The following is a 22578-nucleotide window of genomic DNA, read 5'->3' as shown; positions in this document are numbered from 1 at the left end:
CACTGGGATACTCTCCTTAGATGAGAGGTTAACATTTCCTTTAAAATGTTTTCTGTTTAAGTAGAAGGGCATATCCAGAGTTAAAATGCATAAGATAACAGGCTTGGGTAGAGCTGGGTTCAAATGCCAATTCTACACTGTATTATGGGACCATACTCCAATAAATAGACTTTTATGTGCTTCAGTTTTCTGATCTGTGAGACTGGAGACATTACCCACCTCACAGGTAACTTTAAAGATGATGAATATAAAATGCTTAGTACAGTTTGGCACATAAATGCTTACTAAACTTAATCTCAAACATGGATCTTGTTTGAAAAATAACTTTCATTTGTATGCCATAGGAAAGATGAAAGATAAAATTTAAGGAAGAGGAAAAAATCTCAAGGTAATGTTAGTATTCATGTTACAGAGCTAAGAGGTATTTTACCTCAAAATTATTGGTATCAAAAGATAAATCATAAAAAAAGAACCTATGTCACTTTTTAGTGCCCCCCCCCCAAAAATACTATGGAAGTCAACTGTTTTGCAATTTGATCCCAAGAGCATTTTTAAAAAGTTGATGTGCCTTTAAAGATTTGTTTGCCTTTGTAAGGTAAATTGGTGATGTCTGTTTTCTTTGGAAAGTTGATTTACCCAACATCTTCATCTTTACTCATTCCCAGATAGTTAACTGGACCATGTATAGAACCAAAGCCCTCCAGAATTATTTGTCTTCACACAGGTAACTGTTACATACAACTACCTACTCCAACTCTAGGTTTGAAATTTACTGAGGTAATCCTTTTAAGTATGGTATTAGAGGAGGAGCTTGGGAAGATGGCAGATAAGGAGGATCCTAATCTCACCTCCTTTCATGGATACAGAGGCTACAACCACATATAATGCAACTCCCTCTGAAGACCACTCCAAGACTAGCAGAACAGATCTTCTACAGCTAAAGATACAAAGAAAAGCCACATTGATAAGGGTAGGAGGGGCAGAGAGCCAAACCCTGGGTTTGGTGATCCATAAGGAAGAGTGATATCACAGGTGCAGAGGTCTTTTCTGAGTAGTGAGGGGATTAATCCCCTGTCTTGGGGATCAGCAGGGGGAAGATGAGCTCCTGTAACACCTGGTTTTGAAAATCAGTGAGGCTCCAGAAGAGTGGGAGGACTATAGTAAACTGAGACTCTGCTTTTAAAGGGCCAGCAGATTCTATCAATCACTTTAGGATTCATTACAAAGGCAGTAGTATGAAAAGCACCTTGGTTATATATGATTTATGGACTAAATTTTAAGGCAAATTTCAGATAGGCATGGATCTGTAGGAGCTTTCTGTTGGAATGGGAGTGTTGGCAGCCAACTTTTTTCTTCCTCTCCTTAAGTCTGGATGGCCTCACACTGGTGGGAGCCAATTCTGACAATCTCCATCTACTTTGCTAGCCCTGCTTGCCCTGTCCTGGCAGATGACCCTCCTGCCACATTGGGCAGGCTGCCCCAGGCAGGATGGACAAGGCTTTTGCCCAGAATGTACCAGGGATTAACCCCATCCACCAGCAGGCCTGCAGCGGCTGTAGACAGGCAACTCAGCCAGCCTAACTAGGGTCAGCCCTGCTCACTAATGTGCCTAAAGCAGTCGTGGTCCAGTCACAGAAGGAAGGCACATATACCCCACACAGGGGACACCCCTGGAATGCCTGGTTCTGGTGATGGGGGGAATGCACTACAGGGCTCCACAGGACACCTTTTACATAGGGCCACTACTTTCAAGATATAATACACTGAAACAGAGGTAGACAATATGAGGGAAGAGGGGAATATGTTACAAATGAAAGTACAAGATAAAGCCTCAGAAAAAGTACTAAACAAAACAGATAAAAGTTGAAGGTCATAAAGATATTCGCTAGAGCTGAGTAGATGAACTCATGAGAATTTCAACAAAGAGAAAATATAAACAAGAATCAATAAGAGTCGGAGAATACAATAACTGAAAAGACCAATACAACAGAGGAATTAAAGGTAATTAGAGATGGAGAAGAATAGCTCAGTGATCTGAGAGACTGAGTAATGGAGAACACCCATGCTGAACAGCAAAAAAGAAAACAATTTTAAAAAATGAGGTTAAGTTTGGGACCTTTAGACAACATCAGTTTTACTAACATTTATAGGGGTCAGAAGGAGGACAGAGAGAGAAAGGGGGCAGATAACTTATTTAAAGATGTAATAGCAGACAATTTCCCTAACTTGGAGAATGAGATATCAAGGTAGTACAGAAAGCCTCTAACAAGATGAACCCAAAGGAGGTCACATGATACTTAAAATGTCAAATGCACCAATAGGAAGGCAATTAATTACATAAGAGGGAAGCCCCATAAGGCTATAAGCTGATTTCTAGGCAGAAACTTTGAGTATATCATGCCACTCCCTTTTGGCCTACAAAGTGTTGAAAGGGGAAAAAGTCTACAACCACAAATACCCTACTTACCATAGCATTCAAAATTGAAGGAGAGCATTTCCCAGAAAAACAAAATTAGTTTATCACCACTAAAGCAGTCTTACAAGAAATGTTAAAGACACTTCTTTAAACAAGGAAGTGTCCATTACTAGGAGAAATTATGAAAGGAAGAAATTTACTGGTAAACATATACTAAAGATAGTAGTCGATCAATCACTTAGAAAGCTAGAATGATGACTAAAAGAAAATAGTAAAATCGATCGTATCTACAAAATTTAGGTGATACACAAAGAGATCTAAAATATGTCCTATACAGGGGTGCCTGGGTGGCTCAGTGGGTTAAGCCTCTGCCTTTGGCTCAGGTCATGATCCCGGGGTCCTGGGATCGATCCCCGCGTTGGGCTCTCTGCTCAGCGGAGAGCCTGCTTCCTCCCTCTCTCTCTGCCTGCCTCTCTGTCAAATAAATAAAATCTTTAAAAATAAAATAAAATATGTAATATACATAAAATGGGGTAGAATTTAAAATGTACTGCTTTTAGAATGTGAAGTGACCAACTTAAAACATCCTGCTATATACATATACATAGAATGTTATATATGAACCTCATAGTAACCACAAACATATTAGAGACACAAAAATAGAAAGCCAAGACTAACACTGAAGAAGGTAAAGTTATTAAAAAAAAAAAAGGGAAAGAAAGAGAAGAACTATAGAAATATCGCTTTGAATGTAAATGGACTAAATGTTCCAATCAAAACATATAGGATGAATGAAAGGATAAAAAGAAAAACAAGACCCACCTGTATGTTGCCTACAGGAGACCTGGTTCAGACCTAGCCTACAGGAGACCTGGTTCAGACCTAAAGACACATACAGACTGAAAGTGAAGGAAAGGAAAAAATATTCTGTGCAAATGGAAATGGAAAAAAAAAAAAAAAAGCTGGGATGGAAATACTTATGCCAGACAAAATAGACTTTGAAACAAAGACTAACAAGAGATAAAGAACATGCTAGTAAGCCAAAGGATCAAGGAAGGAATCAAGAGAAAATTAAAAAAAAATACCTTGAAACAAATGAATATGGAAACACATGGTTCAAAATCTATGGGACTTAGCAATGATACTTCTAAGAGGAAAGTTTATAGTGATACAGGCCTACCTCCAGAAACAAGAAAAATGTCAATCTAACCTTACATATAAAGAAACTAGAAAAGGAAGAACAAAGCATGGTTAGTAGAAGGAAGGAAATTACAATAAGACTAGAGTAGGAATAAATGAAATAGAATATAAAAAATATAAAAGATCAATGAAGGTAAGAGTTGTTTATCAGAAAAGATAAAAACTTAGTATAATAACCTCTAGCTCCATCCACAGTGTTGCTAATGGTAAGAGTTGTTTATCAGAAAAGATAAAAACTTAGTATAATAACCTCTAGCTCCATCCACAGTGTTGCTAATGGTAAGATTTCATTCTTTTTTATCCATTCATCAATTGATGGACACCTGGGCTTTTTCATAATTTGGCTATTGCTGATAATGCTGCTATAAACATCAGCGTGCATGTGACCCTTCGAATTAGTATTTCTGTATCCTTTGGGTAAATACCTAGTAGTATAATTGCTGGCTCATAAGGTAGTTCTATTTTTAATTTTTTGAGGAATCTTCGTACTATTTTCCAGAGTGGCTATACCAGAGTCTACATTCCCACCACCAATATGAGTGTTCCCTTTCTCCACATCTTCTCCAACACCTATTGTTTCTTGCGTTATTAATTTTCGCTGTTCTGACTAGTGTGAGGTAGTATCTCATCATGGTGTGTTTTATTAAGATTTATTTATTTTAGAGAGAGAGAGTGAGTGTGAGTGGGGGAAGGGGCAGAGGGAGAGAATTTCAAGCAGATTCCCCACTGAATGTGGAGCCTGACACCGGGCTTGATCTCATGACTGAGATCATGACCTGAGCCAAAACCAAGAGTCAGATACTCAGCTGACTGAGCCACCCAGGTGCACCTCTCATCATGGTTTTGATCTGTATTTCCCTGATGATGAGTGATGTTGAGCATCTTTTCACAATCATTATGTTAAGTGAAATAATTCAGTCAGAGAAAGACAAATACTGTATGATTTCATTCATGTGGAATTTAAGAAACAAAACAAACATAGGGGAAGGGAGAAAGAAAAAAGGAGGCAAACTATAGAGAACAAACTGAAGGTTGATGGAAAGGAGATTAGTGGGGAATGGGCTAAATGGGTGATGGGCATTAAGGAGGGCACTTGTGATGAGCACTGGGTGTTGTATGTAAGTGATGAATCATTAAATTCTACTCCTGAAACCAATATTACACTTTATATTAACTAGAATTTTAAAAACTTGAAACAAAAAAGTACATAAAATACACAATAAAAAAAGAACTGATTAACCTTTAGCCAGACTCATCATGAAAAGAAGGGAGGACATTCATTGAATAAAATCAAAAGTGAAAGAGATATCACAACTGACAGCACAGAAATACAAAGGACTCTAATAGACTATTATGAAAAATTATACAACATAAAAGAAATGGATAAATTCCTAGAAACAGTCTTCGAGACTGAATCAGGAATAGAAAATCTAAACAGACAGATTACTAGTAATGAAATTGAATAATCCAAAAATTCCCAACATCAAACAGGGTTTTAGATGGGAGAGGGTGGGGGATGGGTGAGCCCAGTGATGGGTATAAATGAGGGCAAGAATTGAATGGAGCACTGGGTGTTATACACAAACAATGAATCATGGAACACTACATCAAAAACTAATGATGTACTGTATGGTGACTAACATAATAAAAAATGAAAACTTCCAACAAAAAATCCAGAACCAAATAGCTTCATGAGTGACTCCATACCAAACATGTGAAAAATATTTAATACCTATCCTTCTCAAAGTATTCCAAAAATTGCAGAGGATGGAATGCTTCCAAATTCGTTGTACAAAGCCAGTATAATCCAGATATCAAAATCAGACAAGCACAGTACAGAAAAAAGATTAAAGGCCAATATTCCTGATTGATACAAATGTAAAAACTGTCAACAAAACATCTGCAAACAGAGTTCAACAATATATTAAAAGGATCATTTATCATGACCAAGGAGATTTATTTCAGGGAGGAAGGGATGGTTCAATATCTACAAATCAATGTGACAAGCCATACTAACATGAAAGAAATTATGATAATCTCAATAGATTAAGAAACATTTGACAAAAATTCAACATTCATTCATTAAAAAAGTCAACAAATTAGGTATAGAGGAAACATACATTAACATAATGGGAGTCACATATGACATCCCTGTAGCTAATATCATACTCAACAGGGAAAAGCTGAAAGCATTTTCTCTAAGATCAGAACAAGCCAAGGATGGCCATTCTTGCCACTTTTATTCAACACAGAACTGGAAGACCTAGCCATAGCAGTCAGACAAGAAAAAGAAAAAGCATCCATATTGGCAAGGAAGACAATAAACTCACTATTTGCAGATGACATGATACTATACATAGAAAACTCCAAAGATTCCACCAAAAAACTATTAGAATAAATAAAATTCAGTAAAGTTGCAGGATATAAACTTAATATACAGAAATCTATACGTTTCTGTACACTAATAGCAAACTGTCAAAGACACATTAAGAATATGTCCTGTTTACAATTCCATCAAAAAGAATAGAATACCTAGGAATAAAGGTGAGGAGGTAAAAGATCTATACTCTGATAACTGTAAGATGTTGATGAACGAAACTGAAGAGGACACAAACAAATGGAAAGATATTCCACACTCATGAATTGGAAGAATTACTATTTAAAAAATGTCAGTACTACCCAAAGCAATCTGTAGCTTCAGTGTGATTCCTGTCAAAATACCCCTGGCATTTTTCACAGAACTGGAATAATCCCAACATTTGTGTGGAACCACAGAAGAGCCCCAATAGCCAAAGCAATTTTGAGAGAGAACGACAGAGCTGGAGGTATCCTATCCTAATCCCAGAGTTCAAACAATACTGAAAAACTAAAATAGTTATCAAAAACAGTATGGCACTAGAACAAAAGGATACATAGATGCTTGGAAAAGAACAGAAGGCCTACAAATAAACCCATACCTACACAATTAATTGACAAAGCAACAAATACATAATGGAGAAGAAAAAAAAAGTCTTTTCACTAAATAGTGTTGGAAAAATTAGGCCACTTTCTTATGCCATGTACAAAAATGAAATGCATTAAAGATTTACATGTAAGACCTAAAAGAATATATAGGCAGTAGACTCTTGGGCATTGGTCTTATCGATGTTTTTTTGGACAGGTCTCTTCAGACAAAAGCAAAAATAAACAAATGGGACTACATGAAGCCAGAAAGCTTTTTGTTTTTTTTTTTTTAACATGTTATTTCAGAGAGTGAGGGCAAGAGCGAGCATGCACAGGGTGAGTGGCAGAGGGAGAAGCAGGCTCCTTGCTCAGCAGGGAGCACAACATGGGGTTTGACCCCAGGGCCCTGGGATCATGACCTGAGCCAAAGGCAGATGCTTAACCGACTGAGCCACCCAGGCACCCCAAAACTAAAAAGCTTTTGCACAGCAAAGGACACCATAAAAAAAATGAAAAAGCAACCTATTAAATGGGAGAAGATACTTGTAAATGATGTATCTGATCAAGGTGAATCTCCAAAATACGTAAAGACTTATAAAATCTGATGAAAAAAATGGGCAGAGGACCTGAATAGACATTTTCCCAAAGATGTACAGATGGCCAAAACTCCAGTGAAAAGATGCTCAACATCAGGGAAAATGCAAATCAAAATCACAGTGAAAGATCACCTCATACCAGTGAGAATGGCTAGAATCAAAAAGTTAAGAGAGAACAAGTGTTGTCAAGGATGTGGAAAAAGGGAGCCCTTATGCACTGTTCACAAGGATGTAAATTGGTATAGCTGCTGTGAAAAACAGTATGGAGGGTTCTCAAAAAATTAAAAAAATAACTACCCAATGATCTAGTAATTCTGCTACTGGGTATTTTACCCAAAGGGGAAAAAAAAAACCCACTAATTTGAAGAGATAAATGCACCCCTTCGTTTACTGCAGGATTATTTACAATAGCCAAGATATGGAAGCAACCCAAGTGTCCACTGATAGATGAATGGATAAAGATGTGATACACACACACACACACAGGATAACTACACAGCCATAAAATGAATGAGATCTTGCCTTTGTGACAACATTGGCAGTCCTAGAGGGTATTATGCTAAGTGAAGTAAGTCAGATGGAAAAAGACAAATACTATATGATTTCACTTATATGTGGAATCTACAGTGGCCTCAGTCTTCCTTTATCCCTGTGTCAGCTGTGGTACCACGGGTCACCTGGTTCATCAGAGATAGAACCTGAGCCTTGCCCTCAACTTTTCCTTCTCCTTCATTCCTCACCCCAACCCCTGATCAGTTCATAGATCTTTTGTGCTTAATCTTTCTCTCATTTTCTGTCCTCTCCCCATACCTAGCCCTTCTGTCCTGGTTTAAACCCTCATCCTTGTCTGTGCTATTTCAAAAGCCTAGGGACTAGTCTCCTGTCTCCAGCCCACCTGTTATCAAATCCACCCTCCACACCCCTGCCATAAACTAAAATATCCCCAGGCATAGTATCTTCTGTCATCTAACCCTTACTATCACTTGTGCCTGGTTCTGTCACTCCTTTTTGGTTTGCATTTCATATTCTAGCAACACTGAATTGCTTGTACTTGGGGTACCTGGGTGGCTCAGTCAGTTAAGTGTATGACCCTTAGGTTCCAGTTCAGGTCATGATCTCATGGTCCTGGGATGGGGCCCTGTGCTCAGGAAGGAGTCTGCTTTTCTCCCCCTCCCTCTCCCCTGGCTCGTGCTCACTCTCTCTCTCTTAAATAAATAAAATCTTAAAAAATTAAGTTGCTTCCACTTCCTTTTTTAAAAAGATTATTTATTTGAGAGAGAGAGAGAAACAGACTTCCCACTGAGCAGGGATCCTGACACAGGGTTTGACCCCAGGACCCTGGGATCGTGGCCTGAGCTGAAGGCAGATGTTTAACTGACTAAGCCACACAGCTGTCCCTGTAGTTGCCTTCCCTTTCTTACCACATTATGCTCATGCTGCAGCTGCTTAATGGAACGTTTCTCCTTAGCCCTCAGTTCCTCTAACTCCAGTTTGTTCCTTAAGAAACAGCTCAGGTTTGATTTCCTTCAGAAAGCTTTCCTATTTCAATCTCCTGGCCTCCAGCAGAATTAGATACTTGACCTTTGTGCTTCCATAATATGCAGCGTACATTGCCATTATTTCACTTACTATGCTGCAGTAGTATTTCTTCACTTCTAGGAAAATTTTGGTTCACTTGGAAGTAGTATGTTTGTTACTTTGAGAAATATTAAAGCCTCCTAATGCGAAGCAGGACAGGGCAACTGAAGAGAATCAATTGTCATGTAGATATTTCCTTCAATCTGAATGTGAGGGGCAAGTATGAAAAGGTCAATGTAAAGAAGAAAAACCGTAACACAGGAACTTTTTCAAATTAGAATGCCCAGAACCAGGGCCAGGATCATAGCATTAGGGAGGGCTCACTCTCAGGGCTGTCCTTAAATTTTGTGCCTAGTCAATTGCTTTACCTAGTCCTGGCACTGGGCAAACGAGAATAGGACACAAGACAATGCATATTTAAGTCTTGTGTTCAAGCAAATCAGTTCTGTGGGAAGGAAATCACTTGGGCAGTTATAAAAGGGATTGGGGGAGAGAACAAAAGGAAAGGAATGATTTTCACGGTAGGACTTGGGGTCGGGAGGTGTGTGGCTCACCTCTGGCATGGAGCTGACTTCGTGCACCTGGCCGATGAGCTTACAGTAGGACTGAAAAAGCAGCAGCAGCTGGAAGTGCAGCTTGTATAATCTCTGACACAGTTCCAGTTGCTAAAGAGAGAGCGTGCATGGGAAGAAACCGTTATTAAGGCTCATTCTTATATAACAAGTGAAATCTCAGTGGAGAAAAACATTTTTTTTTTAAATCAAGGAAACATAACTAGCTGTTATTATTCCAGGTGAAACAGAACAACAAAATTCAGCCAATAAATATCAGCGAGAAATTCACAGTTAAAGAGAGAATAGCTTGGAAGATGACTAATTAGGAGGCGTAGCTATAAATGGACTCAGTGAATCACCAAATTTTCATTATGTTTGCCAATTAAATACCTCCAAATTATAGCTGTTATAATTAATTGCTTAATTGCAGTTGTCTTAATTTGTATAAGCTAAAATTGTTTTTAAAAACAAAAACAATTATTACAAGTATATTCGAAAGGCAAAACATTAAGTCATTCTAGGTGTCAAATTTATAAATTCAGCAATTTGGGACGTTACTCCATGTGACAATTCTGGCTGCCGTGAGTGCAGACACTCATCTCAAAGTCTGTGTAAACACAACAGTCAGCCATACGATCAATGCTTCTACTCAGTGCTCAGTAAATATTTGTTGAATTACAGAGTTAAAAAAGGGCTACAAGTGCTAACAGAAAAGAGAAATTAACATTCAAAACTTTCTATGGAAAAAACATTAAAAAAGCATCATATAAAATGGCCCTTGAGCCCTATAGATACCTCTCGAATTTAAAATGTTTTCATTATATGGCTTATGTATACTTTGCGGGAAAAATTAATCTTGAATAGTTCCAGCACCAACAATCATACTACTCTTTGAGCTCTATCTGCTTGTAATTGGCTCTACACTTTTCCTGTTTCACTCTAAGAATGAGTTAGCTCCTAGTTGGTAGATGGGAATTCTGTGAAAGAAAAGAGCAGCCTTCACAAGATAGAATATCATGTTTCACAGCTCAGCAGTCACCAGGGAAAGTGGGTTAAGTATGTGGCGTCAACGAAACATGTCACTGTTCAGTTTTCAAATGTTGTTAAGTTAAATAGGGCCTTTCTTTTGCTAATGGACTATAAAGAACTCAGCTCAGAATTGAGAGCTTCTAAGGTCCCTTAAAATTGTTCCCCCAAATCAGTTTAGGGAAAGAAATTACAAGAATTTAAACTTAGGCTTTAGGAAGAATACCCTATTGATCATATTAATACAATCTTGATCCTAACTGTTAAAAGTTACCAAAGTCCATGCTAAGGCTATGCTCAGTGAAATTTTCTTTCTCTTGTCCTTTCCCTGGCTCCTGGGGGGAAAATAACAATTCTAGGTTTAGATTTAGATTGATTTGATCTCTCAATGCTGATACCAAACATAAGTTTTAAGAAATAGCTACACTCATTAGTTAGCCCAAACTAGATCTTTGGTTGTTTTAGTAAAGCATTTTGGTTTTTGATCATTTAAACCTTTCTTTATGGAAATCTTTTAAAATCTGATATAAAAGATAACTGCTAGAGACTTGCAGATAAATTTTAAAAAAGTATTGTTTAAAAATAACATTACCTTCATAAATTTAGGGTGAAACCTAGCTATGAAAACTCTGCCCTTTGTTACATGCTGGATAATGCGGGTTATTACTCAAAATATCCCACTGGTAGTATGAGAGTTCACAGCAACTTGAGTTTCTACTTTGGGACAAAAGCAGCCCAGAATGCTACTAATTCACTGCATGTCTCAGTCTACCAAATAAAATAAAATGAAATGCAAAGGGGAAAACATGCTAAGAGCTAGAATAGTAACAGTAAAAATAAGATTTGTTATGGGTCCATGCCTAAAATGGACAAAGAGTATGAAAGAAAGTTAACTTACTGCAAGAGATTCCATTTGCTACACAGCAAGCATGGCACAGGAAACAAAGGAAAGGAAAGAAAGTACAGGGTCAGTGTAATGCATGCAACGGAAAGCATGGCCCTCTTCCAAGAGCAGAACCGTCAGCAGTATTAGCATTGCTTGCCCAAACTTGATAAATGGTTGCACGTCTTGTACCCATTCAACATGCACAGCGGTCCAGTTAAAAAGAAGCTTGAATGGGAAACATGTCACTGAAAAATATAATTGGTAATTGTTTAGGTTCTCCGATTAGTTGGTTTAGGTTTTGTCAGTCTTGGACACCAAGGTCAAAACTTTTATTACTTGAAGGTTTTAGTGTGTAACTATGAATAATATGTGAACAGAGTAAAACTGTGAGGAGACCAACTGAGTAATCTGAAAGAACGGTAGCCCTAAAGAAATTACACTTTTGCTACCTGTTAAAAGGCAGAGTCTTTAATCCGTTTGACTTCCTATCTGCTAAACTATGAGTATCCAAGAAACATAGAATATAATTAACAATCTAATGGCATTTTCTTTAGAGTCAGATTGCCTTCCTCGTTAAGAATATTTTATAGGACTGTGAGATATAGTCATCTCCAAGGAATAAACCTAGTCTATATACTCCCAAACAAGTGTGAGATATGACAAGTAATTTTCTTGCATTTCATTTGTAATAATTTGTTCTCAATTTCTAAAAGCAATCTAGAACTGGTGGGTAGTTTAGAATAATATAAATTTGTAATTGAGCCGTGTTCAATTATGGCTTCCATTTTTTGGTATTGTCATATCATAACTTGGTTTTAAGGAAAGTAGGAGTATGTTGGAAAGGTGATCAGAGTCTGACAGAGTATTAAAAAAAAAAAACAATTTGGCCATTCATTCCTAAGTATGGATCAGTATATCTGGTTCTGGGTTTCAAAATATTTAAAGACCTATCTAACTTAGTTTCTAATTCTTGACAGGAAAACCACTTATTTTAAAGCTCTTTCTAAAAAAAAAAATCTCTGGGTTATTATCAGTTTAATGTACTATGCTTAATATAAGGTACATTACACACACAAAACTATCAAATTATTTATCAGTATCTTTAAACATAAAGCCTCACCACTATCATTTCCCAACCCCTTCCCCTGCCCTCCGAGGGTCTCTTCTTGCCTCACCTGTTACTAATATCCAATGAACTGGGAGCTCTGATGACTACTATATTATGTTTATTGAGTAGTTTTTTGGACCTTGGCCACGAATATCTTTCAAAGCTTTGAAAGATAAAGACATTGAAGCCTGTGATGCAGATTACACAGCGTGAGGTATTTGCTATTTTTAAGAAAACTTTATGCCTAGACCTTTTTATAATCAAACCTTAAGTACTGAAAAAACTGCTGTCTTTCTCCTGTTTTCCGAAACAAGGTTGTAATCCAAGAAGGTCATCAAACCAGTTAAGCTGAATGTCCTCTGTTCAATAAAGGCAAAGACTTTTTGACTCCAGCTTGGTGCTGAGGAATTTCATTGTCCATGAATTCTTCCCACTCAGCTCTCAAGGCACAAAACTATTTCTTGGGGGATGGCCAACTTGACACAAACCAGTTCTCCATATCCTTCTTAAACGCTCCTTTTTAGGTAGGTTGGTGCAAGCTGCCTTGCTATTTATTATCTCACAATCCTTTCCTAGACCACAGGCTGGGGCCTCGTTTGCATTTAGAGCTCCCAAACAGATAGTGAAAAATGCCTTTCTAGGGGGCGATTTTATGGAAAATGTTAAAACCTTTTATCCTTCCCGTGCTAATGTTTTCCTGTATCCAGGTTTTGAGAATAATCCCTCCATAAATCTTTGTGAACGTATTTATGCTTTCGTGACTTAAGATTCTTCTGAAAATTTTATGGGAATGGCACTATTTTATTGGGCCAGAAGGATTTTCTTCAAGCCTTGTTCCTGCACTCCTAATACAACTTGATTTATACATTGGATTTAGATGTATGTTTTCTCAAAACTAAGAAAAAAGATCAAGAAACCAAGACATTAAAAAATGATCATAGGCAGGGTAGCTTAAAAGCCCAGAATAATCTAATTTTTGTTTGTTACAGTAGCATAGCCATCCGGGTTTCTCTGTATTCTGCTCTGAAGTGAGTTCTATGCTTACAACCATTAGCAGCCAGGTAAAAATCCGAGAAATGTTCACCCTGACAGAAGATGAGCCACAGTGTACTATAATAGCTATTATTTTCATCATAGTTAATCTCTGAAAGCCACTGGTTTAAATTAAATGGGATTAAATTTAGACAACCTAGCCTAAGGTTGCAGCTTTCTTACTCAAGAATACATAGATGCATTTAATCTCCTAAGTGGGTATAATCAACATGGGCCCACCCGTTGCTAATATCACTCAGGGCTGGCTCACCATGACTACTGTATTATGTGTGCTGAGTAATTTTTTGGACCTCAGCCATGGATATCTTTCAAAGCTTTGAAAGACAAATACCTTTAAGCCTATGATACAGATTACACAGCTTGAGGTATTTACTATTTTTAAGAAAACTTTAACATCAGGAGACACTTGTTTTCAGTCAATGCAGGGAAAAGGATTCCTTACAGAAGAGTAATTGACTCTATCTGAAGGGTGATGTTTCATGGGTTACGATTTAACTGCAGAAACTGCAACCTGTCTTGTTCGGGTTGTGTTAAGAACAGAGGTTGCCGTCTTCTCGTGCATAGATTATGAAGGGATAGTAAGTACATAACTGAGAGGGCTGGTGTCCAAAAAGACCCTAGTAATTGGAATGATGATTTGTATATAAGATGAAATGTAGCTGGGCCAAATGTAAGTGAGTCCGAAGAGTGAAATGTTCCAGTAGTGCTCAGAAATACCTGTTGAATTGGGACTGTGCCACCTAACATCACTTATAATGAGTGAAATGGAAATAGCCCCAGCTTTGCCAGGCCAGGCCCCACAGGACCTGGGAGGTGAGTGGTATTCACTAGTTGAAGGTCTAAGCCTCGTGTTGCCATCTGGAGCACCTGGAGCGGGGCTTCTTCTCCCGGACCCACATTTCTACTTACATCAACTACCTAGTGGTAGCCACCCTTAGATGAATTGGAGAAGGTCAGAGAAGGAAATGGAGAGGTCAGTGGGAACCCAGATTCTTTTTTTTTTTTTTTTAAAGATTTTATTTATTTTTTTCACAGAGAGATCACGAGTAGGCAGAAAGAGAGAGAGAGAGAGAGAGAGAGGAGGAAGCAGGCTCCCTGCAGAGCAGAGAGCCCGATGCGGGACTCGATCCCAGGACCCTGAGATCATGACCTGAGCCGAAGGCAGAGGCTTAACCCACTGAGCCACCCAGGCGCCCCAACCCAGATTCTTAATTAGAAGTGCTGATTTAGATCACGAAGAGATTTGTCCCTCCTCTTGCTTGGGCTGAGAAAACATAGATAAAGCAGGGTCTGCAAATCAGTCAAACTGCTCTTATGAGACCCAAGCAGATCACACTCCTCGTCTTATGTTCTATTCAGTGTATGCTGTGCGATATTCTAGGATAATGGCTAATAATCACCCACAAGCCTAAATCATTGACTAATCATGCCTGTCTTTTAAAATAAGCCTTCCCTCAAAAATACTTCCCAAGTATTAGAGACACTTTTTTTTTTTTTCAAAGAAACTGTTTGTTTTGTCCATGTACTGAGAATTCTCCTCTAATAGACACCCGAGCAAGCAAGGTCAGCAGACAGACGCTTGCGTCTTACATACATAGAGATGTTTCTCACACAGGCAAGAGTAACACTCTCTCAAGCGGGTGCTAAAGGGTGGCCCATTTTTTTTTGAAACACACAGCCCTGTCTGGTTTTCCACTTCCCCACTTGGGGGCCTTAAGTACAGCGACACATTTTTCTATTATAAGAAAAACAGCACTCCACGCACCATGATGATTGGCACCCGGGTCTTGTCCAGATGCTGGAAATTTTCCTCTAGCCTTTATCTATGTGTATGTTTTTACCTTATTTATTTATTTATTTATAAAAATTTCTTTTCAGCATAACAGTATTCACTGTTTTTGCACCACATATGTTTTTACCTTTAAACTGAATTAGACTAAATACAAACTTTGGGGTGGGAAGAATCTGGCCTGCAAAGGTAGCCTCTCAGCCTCAACTTTCCTATCTGCAAAATTGGAAAAACCAATTTTGGACTGTTGTCCAAAGGACTGCTGTAAAAGGTCAAATGCGATTTTATATGTACAGTGTTTGAAAACAATTAGTTTCTTCTTTCCATATCTATATTCTCAAGTCTTTATTATAATGCTAACAGAGTTGCCATGTATAAATACTTGAATGAAGAAATGAAGTCTAAAGATAAGAAAAGGGACGAGAAGAACCACGACTACAATAGAGATGCACAGAAAGGGGTTGATGAGGAGGAAATGAAGAAAAAAAACCATCAGCAAGAAGATTAAGCAAAAACAACAGAAATCTTTCTTCAAGGGACATGGAGAAGAAATGGGTGAGGGAGCAACTGAGCAAAAGAAAACCATAGAAATAAACTATAAGCACAACAGAGACACATAGTTGAAAATTAGAATGTTTTGGAAAGAGGATAATTTAACCGGAAGTCCTGAGTTTTTAGATTTAACTAGGAAGCTGTAAACAAATGAACAAATAGATTTTGTTTACACCCTCATTCTCAAAAATCTGCACTGTATTATTGCATTTTACTGATTAAGATTTGATTATTAGAGAATATAACAATTAGATGATTGAGGGTAAATGTTTAGACAACTATTTTTATAGTCCACTAGACAAACTATATTATGAACTGAACTTGGTTTTTGCTAATTGTAAGTCATAACTTGGTACTGTGTCTCTGGACTGGATTTATTTTAATAGAGTATAGTGGAGGGAGGATTGGGCCTGGAATCAAAAGGCGTGAATGCTACTGGGTGGCAAAAAATTGTAACATAACCCGTGTGTGTGTGTGTGCGCGCGTGCGCGCGTGTATATATGATGTATAATGTATTTAATACGTTACTTCTGGGGTATGCTCATGGCACAGGTTATTCAGTGACAATCAGAGTCACAAGTCATTTGAGGCAGGACATCACAGACACATATGCAGGGACTGATGGAAAGTCTAGAGTCTGTTGTATTTTGAACTGCACATTTAGCTATGCTTACTGGAGACATCTCATGTGACGTCATAAAACCCATATTTTAAAAATGAATTATAGATATGTCATTTGTTATTTACATTTGCCTGTTTCCAGACACAGTGGCCAGGACATGATTTTTGCCCTTCGCCTATCAACCATGAAGCCTTGGACCAGTCAATCTTGGTTTCCTTATCTAGAATGGGGCTGCCACTGCCTGCCCAGCCTCCCACACCCAGGAAGATTAATGACTTCAGGGATATGAAAGTTTTCTGTAAGACACAATGTCAGATACAAATGTGTCCTCAAGAAGGGCCGTGATGTGTAAATGCAACCCACGCGTTAGAATCCTATCTAAGATATTTCTCAGTCTTGTAGTTTGCTTGTTCAGTCTTGGACTCCTTCACTAACACTTACCCAGGGCCTCACCTGGGGACTCACCCAGAGCCAGGATAGTTACCCTGAGGACTCCAAACTCACTCAAAACAATGACCAGATTGAATCCAACCACTGGTATTCTGTTGAAAATTTTTACCCCTCATTTTTTTTGTTTTTACACGTTAGCAAAGCACTGTGTCTAACACAGAAAGATGGTTTCTCATCCTCTGAAGGGTGCACAATCCAAAATGCTTTTTTTCAGTAGTGGTGATGTAATTCCAAGGTAGCACCTCTGCCTGACTGGGCAGCAGCCTCCTCACTTGCCTTCCCTAATCCACTGTGGTGCACTTCAGTCTGTTTCCAGAGTAGAATTCAGGAGCCTGACTCTAATCCTACCCATTCATTAAAACATTTCAATTGCCTGCCATTTCTGTGAAGATAAACACCAAAGCCCCACATGGTCTGGCTTCTGCCAGTTTCCCTAGACTCTTCTCAAACTTTTCTCCAAGTTGCTTTCTACACTTGCAGCCACACAGGCTCTCTTCATTTCTTGCAAATGGTCACATCCCCTTCTGCCTCAGGACCTTTGTACAGGCTCTCCACTGACTCTCCTTCACTTGGCTACCTCTGGCTCCTATTTAGGATCTCCACTGAGATGGTATGTCCATGAAGGCGGCTTCTCAGAACTGCCCCCCACATTTGATCAGGGTCCTTTGTTACCTTCTTGCATAGTTTAAGGTTCTTTCCTTAGTACCACTTATTGCTATTTGCACCTATATGATTTTTTGATTAATGTCTGTGTCCCTGACAAGATTGGAAGATCCACAAGAGTGCATGCTTGTCTGTGGTTCATTATCACATCTACCACGTGGACCACATAGGAGGCACTTAGTACATAACTGCAGAATAAATTATTTTAATCCATTCATAGTCTTCTGCCCCACTGCCCTGACAATACAGCACACATTTGTAAGTCAGTTGGTCTGAGGTGTATATTAAAACAATTCTAAAGGGGAAAAGACATATCTATCATAGAGTGATTGCTGAAAGGTCAACAAAGATTTCCTTCACTGACGAAACTAAGTGATTTGGTGAAGAATGAATGAAATTTGGTTTTATATTCTAAAGGAAGAACAGATTTATTAGGAAATGATTAGTATAGTTAAATGATGGCCAGCAAAAAGATCATTTTTATACCTCTGCTTTTCCAAAAATAAGACTCCCCTCCCCACAAATCCCATCAACACACAGTCATGCATGGTTTGAACATCATTCCATCTTACAATAGCCAATAGGCTTCTTGTGAATGTAATGGGGTGACTCATTGTGCACCTTCCTTTCTCATGCTCTATGCTTCTCGGGTGGATCAAAATCAACACACGCCGTCAGAGCACAGAAAAGATAAATTCTAACAGGTTTTCATTACCTTTTCTTCCGAGTCGCCTGGCTGACAGGTAATTACTCCGTCTCTTGATCCTCCTGCAAATGTTGCCTTACAATTTGCAAGCCACTGTTGTCAGAAAGAGATGCAGACATAGGTAAAATCAGTGATGTTCTTAGAACATTTTTATCATCAGTCCTGTCAGGGAAAATTGATGAAGCTTCTAATCATAGTAATATAAAATTTTGCTGTAATTCCTTTTTGAAATTATTTTTTTCTGGTTAAAGATGAACTATTTGAGATTAAAATATCTATTCATGTGGGTTCTGTGATGCTCATTTTTTAATTTTTATATTTTTAAGAGATTTTGTTTACTTATTTGAAGGCGGGGGGAGAGAGAGAGAGAGCATGAGCAGGGCAGACGGAAAGGGAGAAGCAGACATCCGGCTGAGCAGGGAGCCCGATGTGGGGCTTGATCCCAGGACCCTGAGATCATGACCTAAGCCAAAGGCAGCCACGTAACTGACTGAGCCACCCAGTCCCCATGTAATGCTCATTTAAATATGTAGTTTCAGCATTGTGATATAACATTCTTGGAGGATGGTTTCACCAGACCATTCCTATTTTATGTATAAACTTAAAAATATCATATACAGTTAGAAACCTTTCTTGTAATTGAAATTTGGAGATAATACCAACCATTCCTCATAGGTTGGCAGATTCTGGACCATGCAACTGGACTCATGGCCCCACCTGCCTCTCTGTGATATTGGATGGCTTCTGTGGGGGCAGGTCTACTTCAGTGTAAGAAAGGCTATTAAAATAACAGCTTAGCTACTCAGAGATTCTGCCGTCCTTAAGTATTTGGGATAGTAACTAATACAGATACTAACTAATACAGATGTGACAAGGAACCCCCAGGCACAAAACAATAAGCCGTGAAGAACTGAAATTCACATCTGACTTCAAAAGAGTGGTTTGTTCACCAAGAAGAATGGAAGGATTATTTTTATGAACTGATGATAGAGAAGGTGGAAAGCCATGACCAATAAAGCCACAAAATAGAAGACAATGGAAATTGTTTTAGTAGAATGTTAGGACTCTCACCCTTGGGTAGATGATGAAGAGATCAATAACAACAAAAACAACAAACAAAAAACAAGTAACTTTATAATGAATGTTTTCTGTGTATGAAGCACTGTGCTGGGCAGTTTACATAGGTTATTTCTATTTTTAAAGGCAATACTGTGTTGTGTTTGAGAGTATGGACTTTTGGATCCTGTAGACATGGGTTTCAATACCAACTTTCCACCTCCTAGCTAATGAGGACAATAATAGCGATTCCAGGGTAGTTGTGAGCATTCCATGATTTAATTTAAAATATCTAACTCTTACCATGTTGGACACATAGAAAGGACACAGGAAAGGATACATGCTATGACTATATTATTATATCCTTACAACGATTCTGCAAATTAATTATTATCGCCATCTTACAGATGACGAATCTGCAGTAAGGAGGTTAAGTGACCTACCCACTTCATTAACCCTTAAGTAGCTGAGCTGTGATATGAACCCATGTCCATGTGATTTCAAAATTCAGGCTTTTTCTATAGTGTTTGGCATATTATAAGAAGTGTCCCACAGATATTACACATAATTACTTGTCAGAAATCAGGGGGTCTGCATGCCTGGTTTCTGGATCACTTTTGTCTCTAACATTTACAGTCTAGATCTACAAAGGAAAAAGAGAGTAAAGAGCAGGAGTCAAGGCCAGGAGAGGCAGCTACAGAGAGTAGTTAAGAGGAGAGAGCTGAGATCCACCCCATCTAGTTTCAAGTGAGGCAAACGCTGGAAGGAACTAATTAACAATTTTATTAAATCTCTGAGAAAAGTTAAAGACATTGACAAGGAGACATATCAAGCAAATACCCATGTTTCCCAGTTTCTGGGTAGGGAAATTATGGGGCTAAAAATGAAACGTCTCATTTGTTTCATTTGAAAACTTCTCATTTGTAGACATCATTTTTGTTTCATCCATACTGTTGACCGGAGTTGCAGCCCCTAACAGAGGAACAGATGAGGTTTGTCTTCTTCCAAAGATCCTGTCTTAGATTAATCACAACACCTCCCCAGGGCTCACAGTGATGGGGTTCATTTGATTTTAATTGAATGTATATGCACAGAAACACAAAAACTTACTGAGAGAGTGGCTTCTTTCCTGTTGTTGTAGGTATCCAAATACTCTTGCAGTTCTAAAACACTAAACTTGAGCTTGTCCAGAAGTCCACAAGACAGGAGCTAAAGACAGGAAAATCATTTGTATTAAAACAACCAGAGTGATAACTAGATGAGGCATGGCTACAGAGATAGAAAAGAGAAGTATATTTAGAACTAATGTAAAGTGGGGACCAGTGGCTCCATTTTTAGTAAGCTGTGCAATCTGTAACTTTGCTCCACAATCAGCTGCAGTGGCGACTGAACTGTGTGTGAAGACAGACCCAAATAGACTTTTGAAGTGATTTTATCGTTAATCTGAACTTTAAATCATTTAAGATAGAATGGGTTCTCTTACTACATTCCCTGCTACAAGGTAGCTAACCACCAAGTTCCTGGAAAGACTAATTCTTCAGAGACTTGAAATCAAAGCACATTTGCATTGGTTCTAAATTCAGTAATTACTCAGCCTATGAGATGGTTGTGTGATACGCATGAGGGCGTGAACCCTCAAAGAGATCACCTGTCAGGCAGGCTTAGAGTTTTATTTAGGAAGTCATGATTTAGCAGTCAGCCAGAGGATGCTTTAACCAACCCTCAAACTCATCACTCGCAGTCCAGGCTGGATGAATCCCTCCAGGGGGCGATCAGTCTCTGAGACTTGGGAGGGAGCAAATGAGGACATAGTGTTTCTGGATCCCCATCCAGCTGGGTAACCTGGCATTTTGGGGCCAGGCTAGGGCAGCTCTGGGATTTTGCTCACCTATTCATGGCTGTCAAAGCCAGAGTTATTGGAGAAAGGTGCAAGGACACGGAGGGAGCACCGAGGTAGATTTTTCTCCTGATTCTTTGAAATGACTTGGACTTGGCTGGTAATGTACAATCGTTACTATGCAGACTTTGGCCTTTGGGGGGTCATGTCACAATATGGCGCTGCTTGCAAACACCGACAGTATCTTTCAGACAAACCACAACACAAGCACGCTTCCTGGAAGTTCCACCCCTTAGTAATCTGGGCCAGCCATTAGCTGCCAGAGACTGGGGTACTCACAGTCTCAGCGTCCACAAAGAGTGTTGGGCATTCGGAGCAGGAGGTGAGCATCTGAGAAGAGCTGACAAACTTGGACCCGATTCCCCGGAGATTGTCTCCAAGGTAACTGGCCGCATCACAGGTTAGGAAGCAGAACCTTTTCTGAATATTCTGAAAGGCAAAATAATTACCATTTTTAAAGGGCAAGTTTTAACTTATGTACTAGAAAAACCCTTTTTTTTTTTTTAAGATTTTATTTATTTATTTGACAGAGATCACAAGTAGAGAGGCAGGCAGAGAGAGGAGGAAGCAGGCTCCCCGCTGAGCAGAGAGCCCTATGCAGGGCTCGATCCCAGGACCCTGGGATCATGACCTGAGCTAAAGGCAGAGGCTTTAACCCACTGAGCCACCCAGGCGCCCCAAAAACCCATTTTTTAATCTTTATAAAAATATTAAATGAGGTAGAGGTGGGGGAGACAGGGAGTAGGGTGAATGTTGGTCTCAAGTAAATAATAACCCAGTATGGACAAAACTTCTTCTTAAAGTGTCATTTCCCAGAGTATGGATGCCTCTATAATCTTTCAAATAAATAGTACTTTTCTTTTTGATGGTAGTTAGTGCTGGTCAGCAACTTGAGTCCTCCTCACTTGTTTGTCAGATTAGTGAGAAATTACTCAGATTACGTCAATGTGCGCAATTTAGAAAAGGTCGTGAGATGTAACACTTTTCTATTCCCCGAGATCGCAGCTTCCTGAGAAAGAGCATCAAAATAGTGCCATTTGAACCTCTGAAAAGTGGAAGCAAATGTTTTGTGAGTCTGGAATAATATCTCCCTCTGAGAGCGTGTCTGTTCTGGGGTCTCTAATTCTGTCCCATAGTGGTGCTTACATTGACTCATTAATCCTCACAGCTGGGGAAAAATCAAGGTTAAGACCTGACTTGCCGAAGGTCATGCAATTAGTAAGTCACAAAGGAAGAGTGAGCCTGACTCTAGAGCTCATATTCCTTCCACAAATCGACAAAGCTTCCCTAAGAGCTAGTTTCTCCTGTCCTGCCTGAGGACAAAACCAGAATTAGGAAGAACCTGAGTCATGGTGCTGGTGTCAGTGCCAAAATGGGAACATGTTCTAGCCGTTAAGCTTCCAACACACAGTACCTTTAACAAAAAGAACACAATATTTAACCAAAAAAAAAAAAAAAAAAAAAAAAAAAAAAAAAAAAAAAA

General features: G+C 38.8%; 1 protein-coding gene across 7 annotated transcripts in view; it reads right to left on the bottom strand.

Moving 5' to 3' along the window:
* Window positions 1–22578, bottom strand: part of FRY (FRY microtubule binding protein) — a 331529-nt gene that overhangs the window by 2436 nt on the left and 306515 nt on the right. For 5 of the 7 annotated variants that reach the window (XM_032880008.1, XM_032880009.1, XM_032880012.1 and 2 more), the window contains 5 exons: window positions 21375–21524; window positions 20309–20407; window positions 18152–18235; window positions 11212–11229; window positions 9288–9398 (listed from right to left, as the gene is read on the bottom strand). In XM_032880008.1, coding sequence (XP_032735899.1) covers window positions 9288–9398; window positions 11212–11229; window positions 18152–18235; window positions 20309–20407; window positions 21375–21524 — 462 coding nt within the window. The remainder of the gene's footprint in view (window positions 1–9287; window positions 9399–11211; window positions 11230–18151; window positions 18236–20308; window positions 20408–21374; window positions 21525–22578) is intronic. The other 2 variants (XM_032880011.1, XM_032880014.1) reach the window with 1 other exon arrangement.

The sequence above is a fragment of the Lontra canadensis genome, unplaced genomic scaffold (assembly GCF_010015895.1).
Source record: "Lontra canadensis isolate GAN:19392208 unplaced genomic scaffold, GSC_riverotter_1.0 scaffold67, whole genome shotgun sequence".
NCBI classification, from domain to species: Eukaryota; Metazoa; Chordata; class Mammalia; order Carnivora; family Mustelidae; genus Lontra; species Lontra canadensis.
The sequence above is the reverse complement of the archived record's forward strand: the minus strand, read 5'-3'. Positions and strand labels throughout refer to the sequence as shown.